The 15,505-nt window shown below is 39.3% G+C and overlaps 1 protein-coding gene across 3 annotated transcripts in view; it reads right to left on the bottom strand.

Moving 5' to 3' along the window:
• Positions 1–15,505, bottom strand: part of LOC116683397 (vesicle-fusing ATPase) — a 61,699-nt gene that overhangs the window by 16,157 nt on the left and 30,037 nt on the right. For all 3 annotated transcript variants that reach the window (XM_032509869.1, XM_032509867.1, XM_032509868.1), the window contains 6 exons: positions 12,151–12,250; positions 12,019–12,058; positions 9,673–9,839; positions 9,445–9,552; positions 7,671–7,746; positions 351–506 (listed from right to left, as the gene is read on the bottom strand). In XM_032509869.1, the coding sequence (XP_032365760.1) occupies positions 351–506; positions 7,671–7,746; positions 9,445–9,552; positions 9,673–9,839; positions 12,019–12,058; positions 12,151–12,250 (647 nt within the window). The remainder of the gene's footprint in view (positions 1–350; positions 507–7,670; positions 7,747–9,444; positions 9,553–9,672; positions 9,840–12,018; positions 12,059–12,150; positions 12,251–15,505) is intronic.

Genomic DNA, 15,505 nt, shown 5'->3' with positions numbered 1-15,505 from the left:
AAATAAAACCAAGGAATAAATAGTATGTTGCTGTGTGTGTGTGTGAGTGTGAGTGTGTGTGTGTGTGTGAAAGAGAGAAAAATAACCACTTTTATACTGTGACTAACCGAGGTCACATTCACTTGTTGGTTGAAATAACAATTACATTTACAAAAAAATCTAAAAAGGCAAACGAGAGTACCTGCATAATATGTGATAAAAGGACAGAGAGAGAGTTCAAATCTCATAAATACAGAAACAAATAGAGACTTAGTGAAAAAATAAAAATAAGCAGAACACTAAGGCAGTCTGGCAGGTTAAAACATATGAAAACTGACCAAACAGAGTGAGGATACAAAAGGGTAACTCACCCATCTGCTCCACAATGTCTGGAGGGAAGACTCTGGAAGCAAAGGCTCTGCGGAAAATGCTGGAGAATTCTTTGTCCAGACCTCCAATTCCCATCTTCTCAAAGTTCCATTCTGGGTTGATGATTGTCTGTCGTGCCTCCTTGGTCTTTGCCTTTCCTGTTAAATAAAGACATAAGGGAACTACTTAGCAATTCAGAGATATACACACAGTGGGGCTTGAATGTTTGAGCACCCCAGATACAAATTTGTATTAATGTGCATAAAGAAGCCAATAAAAGATGGAAAAATCTCCAACAGGCATCAAATGACAGATCTCAATCATCGTCTGGAAAGACTAGGTGATGTCAATATTAAGGTTTTAAATGCCCAGACTCATCTGACATTGCCCCAACAATCAGCACCATGGCTTCTTCTAAGCAATTGTCTAGAAAACTGAGAGTGAAAAAAGTTGATGCTCACAAAGCAGGAGAAGGCTATAAGAACATAGAAAAAGTGTTTTCAGATGCCAATATCCTCTGTTTGGAATGTGATTAAGAAATGGCAGTCATTAGTGGAAGTTAAAGCAAGATCTGGAAGACCAAGAAAAATATCAGACAGAACAGCTCGCAGGAGTGTGAGAAAAGCAAGTCTAAACCCAGGTTTGACTGCACTATCCATCCAGAAAGACCTGGCAGACACTTGAGTTGTGGTACACAATTCCACTGTAAAGAGTGGACTTGTACAAATTTGGTCTTCATGGGAGAATCATCAGAAGAAAAACTCCTCCACGTCCTTACTACAAATATGAGTGCTTGAAGTTTGCAAATGAACATATAGACAAGCCTGATGCATTGTGGAAACAAGTTCAGTGGACCAATGAGGTTAAAATATAACTTTTTGGCCGGAATGAGCCGGGAGTACATTTGTAGAACAAAGGGCACAGAACTGAATGAAAAAAACCTTTGTCCAACTGTTAAGCATGGGAGTGGATCAATCATGCTTTGGGGTTGTATTGCAGCCAGTGGCACAGGGAACATTTCATGAATAGAAGGAAAAATGAATTCAATAAAAATTTCAGCAAATTTGCCTGCTAACTTGATGTCATCTGTGAAAAAGCTGAAGTTAAAGAGAGGATGACTTCTACAAATGGATAATGATCCTAAACAGACCTCAAAATCCACGGTGGATTACATCAAGAGGCGTAAACTGAAGGTTTTGACATGGCCTTTACAAACTCCTGACCTCAATATAATTGAAAATCTATGGATAGACCTTAAAAGAACAGTCCGTGACAGACAGACCAGAAATCTCAAAGAACGGGAAGACTTTTGTAAGGATAAATGGGCAAAGATACCTCAAACAAGAATTGAAAGACTCTTGGCTGGCGTTTAGAAGCGTTTACAAGCTTTGATACTTGCCAAAGGGGGCAGTACAAGGTATTAACTCTGTAGGCTGCCCAAACTTTTGCAGACGCAATTTTTTTGTTTTCTGTTATTTTGAAATAAAATCTAAATTTTTGTGACACATTATACGAATGTCTAATCTGTCATTTGATGCCTTTTGGAGATTTTTCCATCTTTTCTTGGCTTCTTTATGCACATTAATACAAATTTTTATTTATATATTTTATATTATAAGTCACACCTTTTTTCATAGTTTGGCTGGTCCTGCGACTTATAGTCAGGTTTGACTTATAATATCATTATATATATCTATATACATATATATATACAATTAAACGTGTTATTAACGGTGTTAACGCAAACCCACTTTAACGGCGTCAATTTTTTATTGCGAAATTAACGTTCTTTTTGGCCTAGCAAACTTTGCAGTTTTCTACACATGCTGTTGCAACAACTGGTAACTAAAACTACAACACCACACCGATCTAGCTAGAACGGAAACAAAACAACAGGCACGCCGCACACACTAAACAGTAGTAATGTTAAGTTTTTGGTGGATGGTGAGCGTGAGACGCCAAAATGGATGCCCATAAGATTCTGAACGGAAAATTTACTTTTTTAAAGTTGCCAAATGGTTCCATTGAGAAGACCAAAGTTATCTGTGGGTTTTGTCGTTGTGAACTGAGCTATCATCACAGCACGTCCAGTCTGAAATACCACTGGATGGCTATGCACACAGCTGATGCAAAGTCTCCGCCCCCTCGTCAAAGTATTTTTTTCACCTTTTTATTGATGGACAGTGTTACATTGTGTGGGAGATTATTTACTCTTATAAGTGTGCTCCAAGTGAGAATGTTAAATTGTGAAATTGAACACTACAGTAGGCTATATGCCAATGTTGTTTTCAATAAAAGAAAAAAACATTTAAAATAGTGCGAGTTAACTATGACATTAATGCGATAATTGCGATTAAATATTTTGATAATTTGACAGCACTAAATTTAACATGTTTTTAAACGTTAATTCATACTGAAAACATTACCGTCTACAGTTGCGAGAAAGCGCTCTAGGCTTGTGACTATATGCTGCTCCTAAAGACAACTGAGAAAGACTGAACACAAACAAAATGCCCCCAAAAAGAAAGTCTTATTTTTCAGATTACAAACTGCAGTTAGTAAAATATGCAGCCAAAAACGGTAATCGAGCAGCAAAAAGAAAGTTTTGAGTGAGTGAGAAACTTGTGGGGGACTGGCGAAAAAGTACTGCAATGAAGAAAACAAAGAAAGCTAATCGCGGGATGAAAGCAAGCCAGAGCTGGAGGAACGAGTCCACAGAGGGGTGCTTGAACAACGTGCTGCCAGGAAAGGCTTGTCTACGGTGCAGTTACGTCTCCACGCCCTGGTAGTTGTTCTGTGTGCTATTGTATAGTTGAATAACTGTTAATGTGTTACATTAACATACCAGACATATTCCGTATTCAGCCTGTTGTTCTGTGTGCTATTGTGTAGTGGAATTACTTCCCTTTCCAGATTAAATGTCTGTCCTTGGTCTTGGATTTTGTGAAATAAATTTGTAAATAAAAGCAATTTATGATCCAGTGCAACTTATATGTGTTTTTCCTCTTCATAACTCATTTATTTTTTGACTGATGCGATTTATACTCCAGAGCAACTTACACATAGTCCGGAAAATACTGTATATATACATCTGGGGAGGGATAGTTGGGAAAGGTGCTGGAGACACAGTGCCTAGCCTGAAAATACCTGAATAAGTGAGTGGGTGTAAGTTGTAAGAGGTGGATAAGTTTGAGAAGTTGGCAAAAACATTGCCTATGGTCACTGAAGCTCACTAATCGGTGATGTCAAAATGGAGCTACTGCAGCGCGAGACTACAGCTAACTGTTTGTAACACTATTTTACTGTAAAAGGCAAAAACATAATTAGGTCAGTTTCCATGTGGTTAGATAGTCACTAATATGGTCAGAAAAACTACAGTGCTCAACTACCTATCTTGAGAGGCAAATTATGCCGCAAAGGCATGATCGGCTCTCTGGGGAACATCCACCAGACCAGCAGGCGTTCGTTGGATTGTTGTCGGCTGCGGCAATAAAAAATATTAAGCAGGGTTAAAATGTTTAAAATTGAATGATGACCTTTAATGAAGCCAGTCTGTTCACAATATTACTGTGAGATGACAGCAACTTTGCCAAACATCAGCATTTAGAGGGCTAAAGGGCCTGTATGAAGAACATGCAGTGGGATCCTTCCCCTCTTTTAGGAGAAGGGATATTGAGGCTATTTTCAGTGAGGGGGGAAGTGAGCCCAGCTTCAGCAACTTCTCAAACATAGACAATAGCAGTGGGGCCAGTTTGTCATGACATTTTTTGTCAAATTCAGGGCAAAGCCATCAGGGCCAGGGGATTTCCTTGACTGTAAAGACTTGATAGAGCATATGATCTCATCTAATGTTACCAGAGCATCAATTTACTCAGCCAGTGTTGATTCAATTGTGGGTATCTCCAAGTTATCCAGAAATTTGAAATATCTGGAGACTCCGTAAAGTAAGGAGTAATATGCTTTAAAAACTAAGGTGATAGGGTCAATTGTTAAGAGTTACAGATTGGCAATTATTATGACATATGGATTGCCCAGCTGCATGAAGTTTTACCTGACGAGCCAAAAGTCGACTGGCTTTGTCACGTACACATAATACAAACCACGAGAATGTAGTAACCTGGGCCTGTGGATAAATGATCAAACTCTGCCTGAAATTTGAGCCGTTTTTTATAGAGTACAGGAGTAGGAGTCAAAGCATATTGGCGGTCGAGGCTGAGAATAGTATTGGAAAGTTCCTCCTGCCTGTCTTTCCTAATTTTAGTTTGATGCAATGAGTGAGAAATAATCTGCCCACTGAAATAAGCTTCAAGTGTCTTCCATAATAAAGAGTAAGATATACTATATGTTTTGTTTATAATAAGGAAATTGTCAATAGATGTAGAGGTGAAATCACAAAATGCTGGATCAGAAGGAAGTAGAGAATTGAGTCTCTAAGGGGGGCGGCTTTTAGATTAGATTAGATGATACTTTATTCATCCCACAACGGGGAAATTCCTTTGTTACAGCAGCAATTCTCTACAATGAAAGCAAAAACAAACAAACAAGTAAACAGACAAGAAAAACAGGTAAACAATAGAAAGTGTGCAGAAAGGTAGACTGAAGCAAAGTAAGGTAAGGTAAAGTGAAGTGGCGTCACATGAGGTATTGTAAAGTAAAGTGCAGTTGGGAGGAAATGATTATGTCAAGGGCCAAGGGAGCATGATCAGAAACAACGATGGGTAGATATTCAGAGTTGCTTACCCCTGGGAGTAGAGAGCCATCTACAAAAAATAATCTACGTATGGTGAACATGGGGGAACAATTTTTTTTCTCTGGATTGAGGGTTATTAATCTCCAGGGATCAATACATTCGTGTTGGGCCATAAAATCAGAAAGATATTTTAAAATGGCAGTACGTCATCTGGACCAGTCGAGTGCAGGGTCCATTATACAATTTAAATCCCTGCCAAATAACAATAAATGTTTATTTAATGCTGGGATCTGCATCATCAGTTTATTAGCAAATTCTAAATTATCAAAATTAGGAACCTAAACATTTACCAAAATAACTTGCGTGTATTCAAGCAAGCCCACAACAATCAGATATCTTCCAGCCCTATCAGAAAGAACCTTATCCAAGGAAAAGTGTATTTTTGATGTATTAAGATAGCTACTCTAGTTCTGGAATTAAAATTAGAATGAAAATACTGACCAGCCCATCTGGGTTTAGGACTAAGTTGATCCTTAATGCGCAGATGGGTCTCCTGAAGAAAAGCCACATCAACCCTCAGCTTCTTCAGGTGAGAAAGCACTCCATATCTCTTCACAGGACTATTCCCTCCCTTTACATTCCAACACAAAAATCTCAAGGAGGAACCATTTCTGTACCTATCAGATATGGCTTAGATTAGATTGCATGGAAAAGTGAAAAAAGAAACTTGACAACATTACAGCCATTAGGACAGCGCGCAAACCAGATTGACTGACTGTAAGAGCAGATCAACCACAACAGGCAAATACTGTACATAAAGTACAGATAGAGTAAATTAAAGAAGAAGATAAAGACATACAAAAAACATACATGTAAAAAGACAGACAAGACCTTGTCCCACACCCCCCTTCCCTCCCCTCCCTTATCAAACCTTAAATTTCCCTTCCCAAATAAGGGACATTCTCCTCATTCAATGCATCTAAACAAATTAAACAGATTACCTCTCATAGTCAGAAAGGCTCCACAACATAAAAAAACAAGAAAATGACCCAGTAAAAATAATAGTTATTGTAAAAACACACATCAGAACACAGCTTCTAAAACAGTTGATCGTAATCGTCACAACATGACTGCATGCTCAAAAGGTAACATAGGCCTACAGTCTAGTGCAGGCTACTGGTAATGCATTTCTCCCACCAATAAGCAACAAACATACAAACAAACAAACAAAAAAAACTTCATCAGAGAAAGTAACATTAAGTCAACTTTAAATGAGCCATCTTACCCTATGGACTGATCCTGAACTGCATATTAACATGAACGGTCTTAAGTAAGCCAATAGCCTACCGACCTCAACAGGGCGGGTGTGCAAAACTAGCCGTTGACCTTTGCTAACTAGCCAGCCTAACAACTAGGTAGCTAACGTTATGCTAAAGCCTGTTGAAACAAGTCTGAAGCAGGAAGAAAAAAAATATATTTCAATGACCAAATGCAAACTGGTGTTCCCTCAACGACACACAGATAACACTCACTCCAATGGGAAATGGTCATCAAACCATCGGTGGGCTTTTTTGGACAGTTAAATTGTAGCTTATCTCCACTGCAGTCAATACGGAGCTGGGCTGGAAAATGAAGGGAGAACTGCACATCCTTTTCGCGTAAACAGCGTATCATATTGGAGAAAGCCGCCCTCTTCTGTGCAGTGCTAGAGGTATAGTCCGGAAAGATTTAGATTTTCCTGTCCCGGTGAAAGAGTTGTCGCCGATTGACAGCCCCCTTGTGACTGGGTCCTTCCCAGTTGCTGTAATAGTGGAAGTAGACTATGAAAACCTTTGGTATGCCATTGGCCTGGTTATCCAATAGTTTAGGGCCAATTCAATTAGCTCTGTCCAGGACTGGATGGAAAGAAATCAGGATTTAACACCTCTGAGAAGAAGCTGGACATAAACGTAACAGGGCCATGTCCTTTGGCCCCCTCTGGAATGCCGATAACCCGCAGATTCAGGGGCGGGAGTGGGACTCAAGGGCCTCTATCTTGTCGGTTAGTTGTATGTTGACAGTAGCTAGGTCTTTAACCGCCTTTTTAATGAGACGATGCTGTCGCTATACACATTGAGGTGCTGTTCCAGCTCAACTATACGGCGGTCTTGTGATTTGAAATTTGTTGTAAACCCCTCTAAAGCGGCAGCGATGGGTGCAAGGGCAGTATCAATAGCGGATTTCAGCTGACTGGTGATAGCTGCTGTCAGCTCTGACATAAAAACCATCCAGAGATTTTCCAGGTCAACAGGTAGCTTGAGAGATCTTTCCATGAAGCCATTACCATCAATCGCAACAGGACAGACTGCAGGTGTAGTAGAACTAGCTTTAGTCTTGTTCCGTCAAATTTTGGCCGCCATCAATGATTGATAAAGTAAAAAGAAGTCTTAAAATTAAATCTAGTGTGTTTGAAGTGGGAAAATATTGGTTTTGTAGCAAATTTATTTGATAGCGTCAGGAGACTGCTCCACTGTGTGACGCTTACATGCTCAACTAGAAGTCTCTAGGGAAATATTTTGTGCAAATGAAGATAGTTTATGAAACTGGGCACTGATCCTGAAGTAAACTGAGTTTTGGGAAAGAAGGAACGTACCAACTAGTGTGAGGGATGAACTCTCTGCCTTCTCAAAGATCACCTGGCTGTTTCCCACCATCAGTCCGATGTCAATCTGTCAGAGAAAACAGAGTTATTATCAGTAGCATCAAATTATTCATTCATTTATTTCTACATTTGTGGTGTTACTGGTGTCCCCCTGTTCCCCATGGCAAAGAGATTACTTTTTAATCTTTTAGGCCATCTCTTCCTTGGATTTTCTGATGGTCCTGAAATATAGCCCTCAGGTCTATAATATGGTTATTACATTCATAAAATAACTGTAAAAGTAGCAATGTGGTTGTACGTCAGTACCCGACATTAAATTATGTCCCCCTTCTATTTAGTGTTTTATTTCTTTAGTCCGTGTTTGTGTTGGCTTAAAATTTACTTCCCATTGTCACCCTGTAACGTTACTTGTGTAAAGGTTCTGTGGGTTTCATTAAATGCGTTATATTAATCTAGGTTATTATTACGTTGGTTGCTACAACAATCTCTTAATGCTTTGGCTTGTGACACAGTGACAGTGGTAACGTTACCCGGGATAGCTCACAAGACTTCCAAAGTAGGCTAAGTTATTGTATGCAACACTTGAAATGCAACGATGCATCATATTCTCTCATTGTAAATGAATTATTGTCTGTCTGAGCAAAACATTCATTGCAACTAAATGACCTCCCCGTAACGCGTATAAAAACTACTGTTTTTGTCCAAATCAACACAAACTGAAAGTTACATATAGCAACTTTAATTTTAATTTAAAAAATGCATTTCTCATGATGTTTGTGATGTAGCATTTGATGCATTTCTGAATTTGAGGCAAATTTTTCTGAATTTTTGTATCATTGAATGTGTTTTTGGTTGAGGGTGCAAAATGTTTTTGGCACCCTCAACTGTAAGCTACAGTCACCTGAAATTAACTAATTTTAACATTAATGATTATAAAAACAGGAATTAAGATTATCTGAACACTGAATGAACATGTTCTACTGCTGAACACTGCTAATTCATTGTTTGATGTTATTTGTTTTATTGTATGCAGCTGTATTGGCAAGGACTCCCATGTGTAAGAAATTCTGGATCTCAATGAGAATAATCCTTTTAAAATAAGGATAATAATGAAAAAATCTTTAGTGCACTTCTCTCAGTGTTTGCACTTTTGCTGGTGAATGCATTCTGTCCTTAGGGGCCACCATATTAAAGTGCATTAATAAATAATCTAGTATAATGCAATACATTTGCATAAATTTGGGGTGGGGTGCTCCTCTATTTGCAGTAGACCGGCTGTGAGGTGGGTGTATATGAGGCTCATGATGATGCTTTAATTAATTCACAAGAAGCCATGAAGCAGCGACAGAATATGTCACTCAACAATGTTTTTGCCACTGTAATGCTTCTATCCCCATGATTTCAGATGATATCCAGACCATTTGATTTCTCAAAAGCAATGCAATTTCAAGCTGATTCTCTATAAGGTATAAATTAAAGTAGAATTATGAAGGGGTAACTGTATGTTTTTCCAGTTTACATTTAACAGAGCTAAAATGCGTACTTGGGGCAGTTTAGCTGTCTCTCTCTGGGATTTTCTAAAAAATAAAAAAAAATAAAAAAATAAAAGGCTTATAAAATTAAAAAAAACATATACAAACCTACTATTTCAACAGGACAGGGAAGCTAAGCTTGTGAATGGTGACACATTTAACTCTTCCCTCCACTGGTTTTGATGATAAATCCCATGCCACATTAACCACAGGATCTGCATGCAGTCAGGTACCTTCTGTTTCTTTCCAGAAGCTGTTTCTCCTCTGAGGATGCTGGCATCCATTGCCTCGATATCTTTTACCATCAAACCAAACAGCTTGTCACAGAAACTGAACACGAGCTGAAACACGGAGAAAAGCAAGAGGATGATCAAACAACCTACAGAACAAAATGTATGTGGGCCTTGATGTCTGTGTTTTTGTATGTGTGTGGAATATTTTAAAGGTTTGTGAATATGAACCTGCTGGGTGACAGAGAATGCCTGGTTGTTGAACTGCTGGATGAACTCGGCGGCCATCTTGTCTGAGTCATAGGGGGAGGAGTCAGTGCTCTTCTTCTGAAGGAAGTCAATTTCGATTGTCATGGCGCCAATGCACTGCTTGGACTTGTCAAAGTTGTAGTTGGCCACTAAGGAGACAGACAAGGGCAAATTGAAAAATATAAGATAAATAAATGCAATATCTTACATGAAGTGAAAAAAACATTAGATTATTAGAGTAGGATAGTGACGGTTCAACGGGTGTTGTGAGAGTGTTTTTTAGCCTTTTCAAAAACAAAAGAGAGAGCAAAAGTGTAAGGAATGGATTAAATAGTGCATTTAAGTGCTAATGAAACACAACTGTTAGCATATCCAGCTACCTAGCTTACTGCCTACAATCGTTACCTAGCATGTTACTTTAAAAGCTATGGGTTAGCAAATCACATTACAACTAACCCGTGTGTAATATTTTCCCACTGTGTGGAAGGCTGTCCTGGATTCTTTAAAAGCTCTGCCCTGCTCTTAATTGGTTGTGGGTCACATCAGTTGGTCTTCATCCGAAAAACTATTTCTCTTCTTATGTCGTATGAAGTAAAATCATACCAAAAAAGCATCTAAGCTAAGCAGCATTATTTTAGAACAATTAGAAGTGTACATGTCCTTGTCATACTTATAATACTATTACTAACTAGCTCTACACTGCAAGAATAATACTAAGGGCCCGATTTTAACGATCTAAGCGCACGGTGTGAAGCGCATGGTGCAGGTGCGTTTACTTTTGCTAGTTTGATGGCGGAAAAAAGGGTCCTTAAGCCAGGCACATGGTTGAAAAGGGTTTACTTAATGTAATAACATGCAATAAACCAATCAGTGTCATCTTGCATTTCTTTTAAAAGCCAGGCGCACAAGCGTTTTGCGCTGTTAAAATTCTATGAAATGCTGCGCTATTGACTTTAGACCAGGTTTTTGTTGTTCAATAGCGCAATCACTTTCTGCTGCCGCAAGATAGCAATATTGCAAGAATTCACGACACCTCCCTGTAAGACCAGCGCTTCCATGGGCGCAAAGATGAAATCAACAACTGCATCGGTCTTAAAATAGCAAAGACACTGCGCCGGGTGCAAGATAAGGTCCTACATCTTCATTTACATGTCTTCTTCTTTATGGATCGTCAATTGATAAAGACGCTAATGTGTTGCTCTTTTAGCAAGCAATCATGTATGTAGCCACAAGTGCATATTTAAGGCCCTTTGGAAGAGTTTTTTATTAAAAGAAAGCTGTAAACAACTAAAAGTCAGCCAGATACTACATTTTCAAACATCTCATACTTCCTAACATAAATTAAATTAGTTGGCTAGCTACAGCTGATAAAATATGTCAGTGAGGCGTTATTATGAAACCTATGGCAGTTCTAGGCAATAACCGCCCTTCAATAGCATTCACCTGCTGCGACTGGCTAGGCGTCCATGCTCTTGTGAAGAAATGGATCCTGATTTGTTTAGGTACTATCCCCTGACCAATCGGCTATCCTAACCTTAGCCAATCGGACTGCTTCGTAGGGCAGGTCTTGCCAAGAAACCAGCGATAATTATGTGTAAATGTAAAAGGACTCTTCTTATATAGTACTTTTCTAGTCTTAACAATTACTCAAAGCGCTTCTACATAGTACAGAAACCATTCACACACATTCATACACTGTGACCAAGGCTGCCGTACAAAGTGCGCTCACACACATTCCGAAAGCGGCGCATCAGGGGCAAATTGGGGTTCAGTGTCTTGCCCAAGGACACTTTGACAGCAGGGCCAGGGATCAAACCACCAACCTTCTGATTGGCAGGCGACCACTCTACAACTGAGCCTCCATTTTAGCCAGAAAACTGGAAGGTGGACAGTTAGAAATGATAAGTCTGCTTTTGTCTACCTCAATGAGGACCCATTGTTTCAAAAATGAGTAAATAAAGAGGTTTGGTCTTTATAGCTAAGTTCCCCTTTATGACAACCGTGCAGGGTGTGAATTCTTTTTATAACTCACCCATTTCAATTATATTCAGGCTTAAAGTTCTGCAAAATTCTGGGCTTTTTGCTTTGAGGGACAGGTGGTTGTCGTCACAGGCGTGGAAGCTTCATTCAGCCCGCCTCAGTTCTGCACGCTCTGTGGCCATTTATGATTTAGTTGACGCTAGGCACTGCCAAGATTGCCATGGCCAGAGCCAACCACTTTGGCTTCCTTTTGGCACTGCAGAAACCTAAAGGTCTAAAACTATGTCCATATTTTACACAGTGTATGGTTGTTTACTATCATTGCAGCAATCAAATAGAGAATTTTACCTTCCACCTCCTGGCCAATGGAGAGACCAGCCCATTTCCTCTATAATAGAGATAAGGAAAGAGAGATAAGGAAAGATGATCTGAAAAATAAAAATGAGCAATGTGTGTGCAAGTGCATGTGTGTGTGTGTACCTGTGGCAGGCTAAAGGCGATGCTTCCAGGAGACACAGTATGGTGGGTCTTCACTGTAAACACAAACTTGTGATTGGGCGTGGTCTTCACAGTCACATGTCTGAAGAGGTAGGAGACAGTTGGACCTTGGTTATTGTATGCGTTGTTAATTTTTTGGCTAGTATATGACAACCCCATTTCATCTGTTTTTTCAACTGTCTGATATGTTCTTTTCAGTTCTACATTGTCCTTAACCTCAACTTTTACTTTCATCCATATTTAGGTTTCAAACTGCGAAGCGGTAGAGCCATTCTAAGTTTGTCTTTTTTAGTTATTAATATTATTTGTTGTCGTGCCGGCTCAAATTCCCCTGAACTGGAATGAGCTAGAAACATGAAACTTGGGAAATAAATGGAAATGGTGTGCATGTTTCATCCATCCATCCATCTTCATCCGCTTATCCGGTATCGGGTCGCGGGGGCAGCAGCTCCAGTAGGGGACCCCAAACTTCCCTTTCCCGAGCCACATCAACCAGTTCCGACTGGGGGATCTCGAGGCGTTCCCAGGCCAGGTTGGAGATATAATCTCTCCACCTAGTCCTGGGTCTTCCCCGAGGCCTCCTCCCAGCTGGACGTGCCTGGAACACCTCCCTAGGGAGGCGCCCATGCGCCCATGCGCATGTGCATGTTCTTCTCTAGAAATATGAACCCAATCGGCCACATGGTGGTGCTGTAATTAAGGCTTCAAAATGCAAACTTTGAAAGGCCACGCCCCCCACACCGTAAGACTTGAAATTTCTCACACCGCTGCAGCTTAATGTGTTCTACAAAAAAGCCTCAAGGATTATTAAGGTCTGCCCAATAAATGTCTTTGACAAATCAGTTGTAGGCATTTTAAACAAAGTGCACTGTTTGTCCAATCATTACAAAGCTTGCAGGATAAAAGATAAAAGAGTTTGCAGAATCAAACCATTAAATTATAGCCATTTTGATTACATGTTTATGAATAATTGGTTAAATTACAATACAGAGCCGTTCATTTCTATACAAAGTGGGGATTTGAGAGGTTGGACTACTGTAATGCTCTCTATGTTGGCCTGAATCAGACGACCATCTCACATTTTCAACTTGTGAAAAATGCTGCTGCTTGCCTTTTAAACAAATACATCTAGATGTGCACACATCACTCCTGTTCTCTACATCCTGCATTGGCTCTCGTGCATTTCAGAATAAATTTAAAGATTTTGTTGTTTGTTTTTAAGGCTTTAAATGGTCTGACCCCAGAGTATTTGTCTGAAATTTTAACTTCAGGTCATTGCGGTCTTCAAATCAGCGAGTTTTAGAAGTCTCAAGGGCCAGGTATAAACGGTGGAGTGATCAGGCTTTTGCAGTTGCTGCCCCGAGACTCACAAGTTACCCCCTGATATTCGCACTTGTACACATGTAGCTCTTTTTAGGTCCAAACTCAAAACGCATCTGTTTAGTCTGGCTTTTAATACGTAGTAGTGGTGTGACAAGTTCATTCTTCGGTTTCTTTGTCACCTTTTTAGTTTTTACTGTTTTCTATGTTCACTCTTTCTATTGTATGATATGTGTTTTTACTCTTGGTTTCTGATGTTAAGCACTTTGGACACCTGCGGGTTGCTGTAAAGTGCTATAAAAAATGTGATTGATTGATTGATATGTTAATGTTAATTGATATGTGTAAAAATTACTTTCGAGTTGCTATTGAGAAGAAAGGTTTGAACCGACGCTTGGGTCTATATTTTACTATTGTTTTTGTCTGCCTTTTAATGTTGATGTTGAATGCACAACCTCATTGCAGTGGGTATTCCACACCTTCTTTTTAAAGAAAATGTTACCTTGTTGCTAGGCTACTAGAAAATCAACTTTACAGCAACATTAAACAATTTTACTTTAAACGGCTTTGATGCTACAGTACTCTGACATGTAATTTTTGTTTTCATTTTTTTGCATGTGTATATACATATATATGAACACGTATCTTTTTTTGTATTCATGTATTTCTCCAAAGGATTTGTATTTGTGACTGGAAGATGTCTGTTAAATACGTACGTTTGCGTTGTCTTGTTATCCCATATGGGTTGAGCCAAGTGTTTGACATCACACAGAAATAAAATAAAATAAAACTAATTAACTAACTAACTAACCAACTAACTAACTTACTGTATTAGTGAGAATGGTGCCTCCTTTATTTCCAGTAAATGCCCAGTATATGCCTTGGGAGAAATGCATGTTTATGACACTACCAGTGATTTGGGTGAAATCAGTTGATGCATAGATTTTATAATAAAAGTCAAAACATCTGGATCGCCCTTCTGATCAAGTCTCTCCTCCTTTGTATAAGTATAATGTGTGCTTTTAGTCTTTTGGATAATCAATAATTTACCTATTTTAAATGAAAACAGGTAATTTTGGTGGGAAACTAATGTGAACAAAATCATACCATGAATAATATCTGGCAGCATGGAACACCACGACTGACTATACTGTTGTGGTGGTTGGGGTTTGCTAGTTTTTGTTTTGTTTTCCAGTTCCTGTTTGGTTATTATTTGTTCACTGTCAGTTTCTCTCTTTGTCTCCTGTGTTTTCCCCCCTTCCCTTCCTGCCTACTGCTTCCAGCTGACTACCCACACCTCTTTGTCATTCCACCATCACCTCTCCCGCCGCGCACACCTACCACTCATCTACAAACAAGCCTAGTACTTCAACTCCGGATCCGCTCACCATCTTCGGTTCACCTTTGTTTGAGCCACCCTGGTGACACTTGCCACAAGCTCTCTAAGAAAAAATCATATTTACCTGTCTCTGTCCTTTATCTATTTGTACCTCTCTTTGTGTTTATTCCCTGCAGCCATCGTCTCCATACCTTGCTGTTGTCTCCAGTTAGCTGGCCTGACCACTTGGTTCCCTCCTCCATGCCGTGTTCCCTTGCCATACCCCATAACTTTTTAAATGTGTTTAATTTTGATTATTTTATACTTATGTAACAATACTTATGTAAGTATGTAAATTTGCTGGTGCAATGACCCACAAAACCCTCTGGTTTTTCAGCAGCTCAATCCCATCATTCATCAGCAACTTTTATTCTTCTCTATCAGCAACATTGCTTCAACACAACGAGATTAAGGCAGCAAAAACAAATTGACATCGTATTTCACAGTTGCACAAACAATGCAGATACTAATAGGGTGTGTCTACTGGGTTAACTTTGATGTAAATGTGCTGTATTTGATGAGGCCATTGCAGAAATGGCGGTAAAATAACTTCCTGCTTGAATCATTGAGATTAACATTTATTATTAGAGCTGCACAGAGGTGTGTCATATGCTAGGAACTCTTATTGTCAGTGAAAGG

This window comes from Etheostoma spectabile, unplaced genomic scaffold (genome assembly GCF_008692095.1).
Source record: "Etheostoma spectabile isolate EspeVRDwgs_2016 unplaced genomic scaffold, UIUC_Espe_1.0 scaffold00018970, whole genome shotgun sequence".
NCBI classification, from domain to species: Eukaryota; Metazoa; Chordata; class Actinopteri; order Perciformes; family Percidae; genus Etheostoma; species Etheostoma spectabile.
This window is presented reverse-complemented; position numbering and strand designations above follow the sequence as displayed.